The 10751-nt window shown below is 42.4% G+C and overlaps 1 protein-coding gene across 1 annotated transcript in view; it reads right to left on the reverse strand.

Annotated features, from left to right (window-relative positions):
* Window positions 1-10751, reverse strand: part of ARHGAP10 (Rho GTPase activating protein 10) — a 275523-nt gene that overhangs the window by 223402 nt on the left and 41370 nt on the right. Inside the window, exons 3-5 of the mRNA XM_030887201.2 lie at window positions 7254-7355; window positions 2555-2665; window positions 481-585 (exon numbers count right to left, since the gene is read on the reverse strand). Coding sequence (XP_030743061.2) covers window positions 481-585; window positions 2555-2665; window positions 7254-7355 — 318 coding nt within the window. The remainder of the gene's footprint in view (window positions 1-480; window positions 586-2554; window positions 2666-7253; window positions 7356-10751) is intronic.

A 10751-nucleotide genomic window follows, 5' to 3' on the forward strand; every position in this document is an offset into this window, starting at 1 on the left:
TCGCAAAAGTCATTTATTTTCTAAAGGAAAGTAATAAAAACAATCGCAACTGTGTACATCTAGTACTTCCGAAAATGTGCCTCACATGTAGGGAAGAAATTCCACTTGCCTACAAGTCAATACAACAGGAAATCAAAATCAAAATACGATGAACAGTTAACAGGGTAAAAATTTCAATCGTTATTTAATTGTCTTAAACCTAAAGTATAGTGCTCGTTTCTCTTTTCATATTGGCTTACATTAATCAACATCTGCAGACGATCCCAGAAAGACCACCACCAGGTGGCAGAATTCCCCGAGCCTCCACCACCTGGAGACGAGTTTGTTACACCAAGAACTGGCCAGAAGGTGGCGACGTAGCCTCAATTTCTCAACACCAATAATCATTCAGCAATTTAGCCTTCTTAGTTTAAATCTTTTTATACATCAAATGAACAGAAACATGCAACTGTCTATGCCAGAAAGTTTTCATTTCCTTACATTCTGAATGTTGATCTGTAGCTCCATTTTGTAGTGATTGAAGTCTTTGGCAAGTTCATGGCCCTGATGATAGAAAGTAAACATTCCCTGAAAAAAGGACAGCATCTAAGGCAAAGGAGAAAGGGTGACATTAACACGGGAGAATCTCAGGGGGCTGAAAGAGAAAGGGCCAAAGACCAACAGTCAAGTATTTCAAACCCCTCATCTCCGGAAGTAAAGTAATTACAAAAGAGGCACTTAAGTCTAATGGCCCAGCATTTACAAATTGTCCATTACAGAAACCAAAGAAGACGGGATTGCTTCTCCTTTCAATACCAGAGCATCATTGTACACGATGCTATCCAGCAGAAATGGCATTCGGAATCATGCTTTTGTTCACTGCAGTCGAGCGAATCTCTATCTTCATTTATGAAAATCTCAGGGCCAAGTGACACCACACCCTCTGTAAATCTGCAGGCTCCAGAGCAGCCTCGCAACATCTCTAAAGTTCTGCAGGTTCGGGGAATGCAGCGCCTTCCCCAGAGGCAGACAGGAGGAGAGGAAGGGCTGTAATTAGCCCAAACTGCCCCTGTAATTAGACGGCAGCTTCTCTGCCCCACGTGTAAAGCAAATCTGAAATGAACAAAAGAGATTTGGGAAAAATGAAATCCGTTTTCTTTGGAATGTACAGCAGAGGCCTCGCTCGGGCAAGGCTGACTGAGCCCCTACTTACCCTGGGCTCCACGTGAGGGCAGGTGCCAAAGAGCAGTGAGAGATCATTCAACAATTTTAAACATTGTTTTCCACAGACACACCACTGGGGTGCAGTATAGGATAATGGTTAGCAATGTGGGGCCCAGCTAGCAGATGCCAGGCAGAGGTCCATTCCCAACTTCTTATGACTTCTTACAGGACCCTGGGCAGCAAACTGAAAGTTCCTCTCATTTCCATTTTTTTTAATACTTTTATTGGGGGCTCTTACATCTCATACCACAATCCATACATTCCTCCAATGTGTCAAGCACTTTTATACATATGCCGCCATCATCATTTTCAAAGCATTCTCTTCCCGCTTAAGCCCCTGATATCAGCTCCCCATTTCTCCCCCCTCACTCCCCCACCTGCCTTCCCTCTCTAATTTCATTATTTGCTAGATGAAATAAAAATATCTCCCCATTAAGTTGTACGGATTAAAGGAGCAAGCACAGTAAAACACTTTAAGAAAATGTGCTGTTAGAAATACTACATAAACGTAAGCTGTTATTATTTCCCATAAAAATATGCTTTGAGAAAGTTTAGAACCCGCAGAGCCGTAGATGTTAAATTTTCTATTTTAATCATTACTTTGTTCTTTAATTTCTCAAAGTCATGCACAGAAAAGGTCTTATTAGTATTTAAATAAAATGTTACAAATATTATACCCCAGAAAAGTCTATAGTGAGGTTAAAAATTAACCTTGGGAGTCATGTACTGCAGTGTTTCCCCATTTCTTTGTCCACAACAGGCCCACAGTACAAAATAGTCTACAGTATGAAATAGTCTATACGTTGACTATACTAACTATACTATACTATAAGCCCATAGCCATATAAATATGAATAAAAGTCATGTATTTCCAAAATAGATATTATTACCAGAGTAGCTATTTCAAATGTTACACACGAGACTTCTCAACAATGTAAGTTGCAACAAGCATTACAAGTGGTTCAAAAGAGTATGGTACCGGTAATTATGTAAAGTACCAGAGTCAAATGATTTGTCTGCTTTATAGAGAAAGAAACTTGAGTAGACTTAAGTTTATCCCCAAAAGCCTCATTCGCGTTCTAATACAATCTGTTCCAGAGAGCTCGTTTCATTTTGCTTCAGGAGTGGTGCTCCAGCTAGGGTGGTGGGCAGCATGTCTGATGCTGAGAAACAAGCCGAGGGCCTGTGGATTAGAGGCGGCAATTTCTCTGGCCCATGGCTGCTTGTGTCCACCCTTTGTAACTCACGGTGCCTTGCCTCAAGTTTAGGGCCCACCCTTGGGCGTAGGGAGGAGACCATTTCCATTCTATCACAGGCATCTAATGGCAGGTCGACTTGCTCGGATACTCACAGGTTCCACGAACTCAAACTTCTTTCTTTCTTGGATTTCCTGAAGTTTACACACATATTCCAGAGACAGCTCATAAAAGTGTTGCCGGTTTTGCTCCACTTGGATGTCTGCCTGTGTTAAAATAACGCAGCTAAGTCAAACTGGAGAGGGTGAGAAGTGAGCCTTTATTTTAGGGCTTGGCAAACAACAGCGCGGGGACCAAATTTAGTCCAACGGCCTGCTCTTTGTAAATAAGTTTGTATTGGAACACAGCTTAGGCAGCACCTTCCAAAGTGGAGGACACCATCCCCTGGGGAGCACTGTGACGACCAGGGGGGCTGCAAAAGCAGCTGCCCACCTGTTGTCCTGGAGGATGAGCTGTGGTACCGTGTTTGTTCATTGCCAGGGAGGTGCTGAGCCATTTGTCTTACAAGGGGATGGTGGACCACGTAAGTCTAGGAAACTACTTTCCGGATTGATACAATAGAGGAACTGAATAGTTGCAACAAAAACCTATCTGCTATCTGACCTTCAGAGTTCATTTGCCAAGTCTTGCTCTAGAGGACAGAACTTAACCTCAATGGACTGCAGACCAGTCTGCAAAGCTTGCTTTAGTGAAAATCCCATACACGACAGTCTGAACCACATACATAAAATCAGAATCACATATATACCAGGAACTGCTGCTACAGACATAGCAGAAACATGAAAAATGTTGCCAAGGCAAGTAATTTATATAGGTATGCGTTAGAAGGCAGCTGATGGCTGTGTGTGTGTGCGTGTGTGTGTGTGTGTGTGTGTGTGTGTGTGTGTGTGCATGCACACACAAGAGACAGAGCAATTATTGGTGGTGGGGTGGAGGAATCGCAGAAGTATCATTTCAATTAACAGATCTTCTGAGACCGAAGACTACTTGAGCAAGCGGCTGGGTTTGCAACATACAGTGATCTATGTGACAGCGCAGAACTGCCCACAGAGCTTCCTGGGAGAGCCTTTGTATGAGCGCAGACCACTCATGCTTCTCCCACGGAGCAGCTGGGGGCTCCCAACCCCAGCTCTCAGTGAACGGCCGAGTCTGCGGCACCCCGGGTGCCTCCAGGACTCCTTGTCTGAGAGAGGGCCAGAGCACAGGCTGCGAAGTCCCAGGCATCCGCCATCAGTGAGTGACGGCAGCAGCTGACCACTCAAGAGCCGGCTCTTCAAGGAGGCCCAAGGCTTACAGCCGCTCGAACCCTCCCACAGTCTGCCCCAGGGGCGGGTACGGGCCCCAGCGGGTCAGAGGCCCTTCTGAAGCCCCTTCCAGCTGACCTTCTCACCTGCACAGAACTGAGAGGGCAGCGCCCAGTTCCTAACAGGCAGCGCAGGGGGAGGAGTCTCATCCAGGAAGCGTTCTGATGATGCACCGTAATGTTTTCCCTCATCTGGCTCGTTTTAATTTAAAAAGTACTTAATAGTTATACTAAATATCTGGCTCCTTTTAATTTAAAAAGTACGTATCTAATACTTAATAACATGCCTTTTTGTAAGCACTCAACATTTTGTTTTAATGGTTTTATTAGTGCTTCATACACATGTCATACAATTCAATAATTCAATCATAATCAAGAAGACTTGTAAAATTATATCAACACTCAATTCCAGGACATTTTCTTCTTCCTCGTACTTATTCATTGTTATTTGTGATGCTTCTTTAAGTAAACTAATACTTAGATATAATAATATAGGTGTTACATTAAAATAAAAACTTCTGCCTAGCCCACCTCAAAATCTTGATATATTTGATTCCACGAACTACTTTAACAATTCAGCCTCCAGCAGTTCAAAGGGAATAATTCTCCCTAAAACAGTGTAATTCTGTTGATGAGTAGTTAATAAAGTGCACAGACATGGTGAGTTAAGGATGATCTCCTCATTTTTGCGCGACACAACCCAATCCCCAGAAATCCCTGGTGTTGTCAGGAACTCTGTCTCACAATAATACCACAGACGTCCACACTCCAATGATTTCCTATAGTCTGGCTTGAGTCAAAAGGTCACCGCTATACCAAGCTGAAGTCAGTCAGTTATCTTTGACAGACATAAAATTTGTGTTTGATAACCATCTAAATTCTGTCCATTTCTTGCGACCATATGTATTATTAAACAGATTAGCTTAATATGAAGTCATTAAAAAGGCACACTTCTCTAATCATTTTCTACTAAAATATGGTTACTGGGGTGGTGCACTTTAAAAATCAACAGATATAGAGTTTTCTCAAAAATCAAATAGTTGTCGTAGTTTAAGTAATGAAGAGAATTTAGAAGCATAGTTGGAAAGAAACTACTGGGTCTAAACAGTACAGGGATGAAGCTACAGATCTAATGGAATTACCAAATTAGCCGGCCTAGCTGGTGCCACAATGTTTTCCCTACGAATCTCACTTAAAACAAGAGGACAGGATGATTAGACAAGCCTCTGGGCCTCTGTTCGAGACCATGCTCCACACCCTTTAGTGAGCACATCAACTCCAGTCACTGAAGATTGCATTGAGCACTGGCAAAGTAATTGGGGGCCCGATCTAACTTATCCTCTTTAAAAAACAGCCCTTGCTTCTGAACATCCTTCATAATGAAAGTAGAAGACTTCTTTAAGTGAGAGTTTGTATACTTGTGAAAAACAGAGGACAAAACAGGGAAAACCCTGGCATTGGAACATAACTCAAACTGCGCATCTTTCAGAGTGCTTTGTCTAATCCTGATCTTGGGGGATTGTTGAAATCGCCCAAGCTCTGGACTACTATCTAAATATCTTCCTCCTTGTTCATTTCAAAGTATTTACTGAGTATCTGTTCTCTGGCAGGCACTGCTCCAGGCACTGAGAACAGAGTACTAAGTACAAAAATGTGTTGTTACTGCCAATGAAATACAACCACATCATAAAAAGTAAATAAACAGGATGCCAAAGTATTGTTAAGAGTGTGGGAAAAGAAACGAAGCTGAGTACGGGAGATATTCTAAATACAATGGTCAGGTGAAACGTCTTTAATAGGTACCCCTTGAGCAGAGGCCAGAAGCTTCTGGAGTGCGGGGCATGGGCCTTGGCAGAAGGAAGAAGAAATGCCAAGGCCCTGAGCAAGGAGGGGCTTCTCTCAGTCCAGCCAGTGTGGCCAGAGGGGTGGGTCAGCTGCACCCAGATCACAGGGGATCCTGCGAGCTTCTGGAGATGGCCTTTAAGGGTTGTTTGGAAAAGAGGGTGGGCATGTAGCATCACTGGTTGGGGTGCTGAGCATACACTGCATAAAGATAAGGGTGGCACAGGGAGACCAATTCAGAGGCCTGTAAAGTAATCCGTGTTAGAGACAGGGCCTGCGTCTTGAGCCAGAAGGGCAGGAGAATCGGCCATGGTAAAGGACTTATGCCTGAGCAATTTAAAATGAAATACGTAGTCAGTCAAAGACGTAGAGATGGAAATTCTCCCCAGGATACCTGAATAGAGGTAAGAGAGAAGAGAGGCAGAAAATTGCTGGCACAAAGAATGAGGACCAATAAAAACAACCGCTGTCATTCCACAGCTAACAGAGGGTGGGTGACGCGGGCTGATGGACAGACACGTGGCTCTCTAACATAACACGGAGCGTGGAGAACGTGGCGCTCTGTCTAACTACGAAGTGGTGAGGACGCAGTGGTCAGAAAGCTCGTTCTCTTTTGTAATCTGCTAATCACCATCCAAATGTCAGTCAGAGGTTTGAGAGGAAAAACAGAATGTGACCAGTGGAAAATATCAGAACAAGAATGCATGCCTGCACACATGTACACACACACACACTTTCTCTCTCTGTAACTCAATAGTTGACACTTAAATGATCCTGTGCTTACAGAGTCAATGCTTGGTGTCATTCTGATGGTGTCATAATAAGTAGACATTAATAGAAGTGCCTGAAGCCCAGATTACTTAGGTGCATAAAAAGAATTAAATGAGAAAAACTGTACTTTTGTATGGTCTAAGACCCTTATGACTACATACAGCATTCTTTCCATGACAGCATATATTCTGGATTATTAACAATTGGGCATGCAAGTGTGAGATGGATTGAAAACAAACAACAACAAAAAAAGTGGCAAGGAATTTAGAAAAGAAAAATGGGTGATAACATAAATCTTTTTCCTACATCTTAGCCACCTCCTCCTACCCCCAAAATAGTTGAGCCATCATACAAGTACAAGAAGACAGCATCACTTTCTAACAAAGCTGAACTTCCTGAATTGTTAATGTTAAAATTAAAGATGCCTTCCCATACAAGCAAAATTGCATATGAGCTTATTCCATTCAATGTCTTTCTTCAGGAAATCTGAAAGCCAGTTAATGGCTTCATATTGCCCAATCTAATATATCTATTCCTAAGTAATGCTGGTTAAAATGACTGTTTTGGGGGGCGGGGGGCAGAATCCTCCAAAGTAAAACTTCTACTAACATGAATGGAAGCTCAATTAATTGCTGTAATATGTGTTAATAATTTTGTCTTGTTCCACCGAAGGCGTTTGTTTGTTTGTGGTTTTGTGGGGTTTGGTGGGGGGTTTTTTAGAAGCTTTTTTCTGAATGTACGGCGATACCTGTCATTCCCCACCCCCATCTCTACATAATCCTAGATGGAAAGGTTCTAAAGAAAATCATATTTTTAAAAAGAGAGATAGATGGCCTGCTCATTAAAATTTTAGATGCGAATTAAAAGAAAAAAGATACCTCTTGTAAATGTGAATCTTTCTTTTTTGCCGATAAATTCAAATGTTTATCAATTAGGCTATAGTTCTTCTCCGTCTCTTTGTCAAACTTCTTCTTTTCTTCCTACAAATAAGAAAACAGACAAGAAGAATTAAACTGATGGGAGGGGCATGCATGCACAGAGTTAACCCACTGGAAAGCTCATATGAAAAAGTATCTGAAAATAAAACAAAGTACCACTGAGGGGACGAAGTTACTGAAAAACATATCTGCGCCCTGGCCAGTCTTATTAATCATCAAGACACCATTATGATTATAGGCTCACTTTTCTTTCCCTTTTTTCCTTTAATGGACTTTTTCCCAAGCCAATAGTATTTTTCAACTCTTCATTCATATCAGCGTTAAGAATTAATGTTATGTCACTTATCCCTCACATATATAAAAAAAAAAAAACCATACTAAGTAGAACATAAAGCCGAAGAAAGCAAGCTCACTGTGGATTCTGGCACAGGAATGGAATTCATTCAAAACTGAATAAAAACGTCTGTTCTAGATAAAAGTCATCGTCCTCAACATCACAGTTGGGAAAAACAACGCCTTGGGAAAAACTGGTCTTGCCTTCGTGGTCATATAGGAACCGTGATGGCATAGTGGTTACACATAGGGCTGCTAAGTGCAAGGTCGATGGTTCAAAACCACCAGCGACTCCACAGGAGAAAGACGGGGCTTTCTTCTCGGTGATCAGTTCCAGCCTGGGAATCCCGAGGGGCAGTTCTACCCTGTCCGTTAGGGTCGCTATGAGTCAGCCTGGACGCGAGGGCACTGTGTTTGGAGTGGTCACATAAGACTAGGGCGGAAGATCCTCTCACCAGAAAGAGGTTCCATTCTCTCCACCTCACCAGGACTTATCATGCGATTTGGAAAATGTGTCCGCAGGCGAACAGGGTCTAAAACAATACTGACATATTTGCACTGCCTCACTGGTGAAGATGACTAACATTTCTCAGGTACTTTCTAGAATTAGCATTTCACATGCCTTCCAGTGTAAACGCTTTTTGAGAAAACAAGCAGCCAAATTTTTCAATGCCAAGAAGATGAACTATCTCCCCGATACTGCTTGCCAACTTAGTAGATTCAGTATAAACACTCCCTCAAACCAGGGAGAACCAGCTAGATTCCTCTCACTGTCAAAACGATTCCATCAACATCACGTCTCTCTACCCCTCCATCTCCTCCTGAAAACAAACACTGCCTTCCCCGTTTCCCATTTTCTACAGCAAACATATAGCACGAGACCCATCCTCTCTTTAAGGTGTTTTTTTAAGTTCTAAGTACTTTTACAAGTCTAACGTATTCATGTTTGTGGTTATGATGTTTTTTGTTTTGCATTATTATGTTCTTTACCAACTATTTTAATGACTAACATAAAGTTAGCTAAAATAAGCATGTGGCCATTATCTAAGAAGCACCACTATTTGAAAATGTTGTTGCTACAAAATAGGCATTGCCTTTGCTTCAGGATGAGATTCTAGTCCTGGCTACTTATGACTGTGTGACTGTGCATGTGAACATGAGGGTTCTCATGTCTGAAAGAAAAGAGGAAAAAGTGTCATGGTTTGGTATCTATCAACAAGATATAGTAAATATATATAATGTGAATATTAGATATAACATAAGTATGTTTATAAGTGTTATATATAAAACACAAATACATATTCACGAGATATATATATATATATATATATTAACTTTCTTTAAAACTAGAACTTGCCAAACTAAAATCAAACTAACTCAGTGCCATCCAGTCGATGCCAACTTAAAGGTTTCTGAGACTTGTTAGGAGTAGAAAGCCTCATCTTTCTTCCATGGAGCAGCTGGTGGTTTTGAACTGCTGGCACTGTGGGTAGGCAGCCCAACCAGTAAGCACTAGGCCCCCCAGGGCTCCCTTAGTACTCACTGGGATTAGGGAAACCATGTTTACTCATTTATGTGGTTTCATCGGATCAAAATGCGAGACAAAGGAAGCAACAGTGCTGCTGAAATCAGCAGTCAAAGCGCTCAGTGAACTCAGCAGTAGGAAGGTATGTAAACTAACATGTGGGCGACGTTGGGAATGTAAGAAAATAGTGGACCAAGGCGCTGCGAAGAAAGAATTTAGTCCAGGAAAAAAATAAAACACCCACCACTCCAGAGTAGAAATACACTCACTCATTCATACAGGGTTTGGTATTACAGAAATGCTCCTGTGTTTTGTTTTTAACATTAAGACTTAGGTAATTCTTTCTTCCTGCATTTGTTTTTAATGCCATTACAGACTATTAGCCTGCTTCTTGTGGCTGTACGATTTCCTGTTCTGAAATAATATAGTTTTTCACTGGGATTACGTCCAAATCGCATTTGATAAAGGAGCTTTTTTTTTCAACACTGTATTATAGAAATATATATAGCATTCCTTAAACATGAGCCAAAAGGTTCCATCAAGAACTAGTTGAATACAAAAAAGAACTGTTAAATACCAAGTGAAAATACTCATGAAGCACACTTTACAAGCGTAAATGCGTGTAGGCAGCAATATAAGCTAAGAAAGCCGACTGGGAGAGAGACACAGTAAAGGGAGGTTAAGAGGAAGCCAAATATGCCATGTGCCCCCAGCAGCAAAGGCCCAGCAGATTTGTGTCATGTGGGAAGGTAGGCCCTGTGGGGCCATGTCTTCTCATCTTGCAGCCACCACTGAGAAATCAAGTGATGTTTAAACAGTAGCAACCAATTTTAAACACACACACACACACACACACACACACACACACATATGGGTAAGTAAAACATATTCTTACTGGGGCTCCAGTTCATAAATGCCTGGGTTCTCGCAAACAAACATATTTAAGCATGTCTCTGCCAGCACAGTTCTCTCAGGGACACACGTTTCAGCCTCGTTAGGGCGCCTTCCCACCCACCCATGAGAAAAAGTCCACTCAAAGGAGTAGCCTCTGAGGGACTCGGCTGGCCTTGCCGAAGTCAAGGCAGAGCCAAGGCAGAATATTATGGTGACTAGTTTTTGAGCGTCTAAAAAGGTCATCTTTATAGATTTTGCTCCACGGACACAGTATAATCATGGGGGGAGGGTGTGGATTGTGAGGGAGAAATTTATGAACGCGGAATGTGCAAGAAAAATCAGAAAAGTAGCAACGGGGACTCACTCCCGCCCCCGCCCCACTCCCCACTAGAACAACGCATCAGTTTGTTTAATTTAGTGTGTTCACGGGGAGATGGCCCGATCTTGTCCCTTCGGGCTTCTTATTCTGAAAAGCAAAAGAGCATGTAAAAGGAACACGATCGGAGCTCGCTGAGGGTGCTGCTGTTTTAGCACACTATATACCAGAGCGCTCAGAATTCTCGGGGGGAGGTGGGGGGTTATCGCCCACGCAGTGGCACCGCCCATCTTTAGCCATTCGCACAATTGTTCCGTTTGCGCCCACTGGTCCACCCACGGCGTCAAGTCATCTCGTCAAGTGTCTCCCT

The sequence above is a fragment of the Echinops telfairi genome, unplaced genomic scaffold, assembly GCF_000313985.2.
Source record: "Echinops telfairi isolate 266 unplaced genomic scaffold, ASM31398v2 ScPeMD7_5868;HRSCAF=6743_1, whole genome shotgun sequence".
NCBI classification, from domain to species: Eukaryota; Metazoa; Chordata; class Mammalia; order Afrosoricida; family Tenrecidae; genus Echinops; species Echinops telfairi.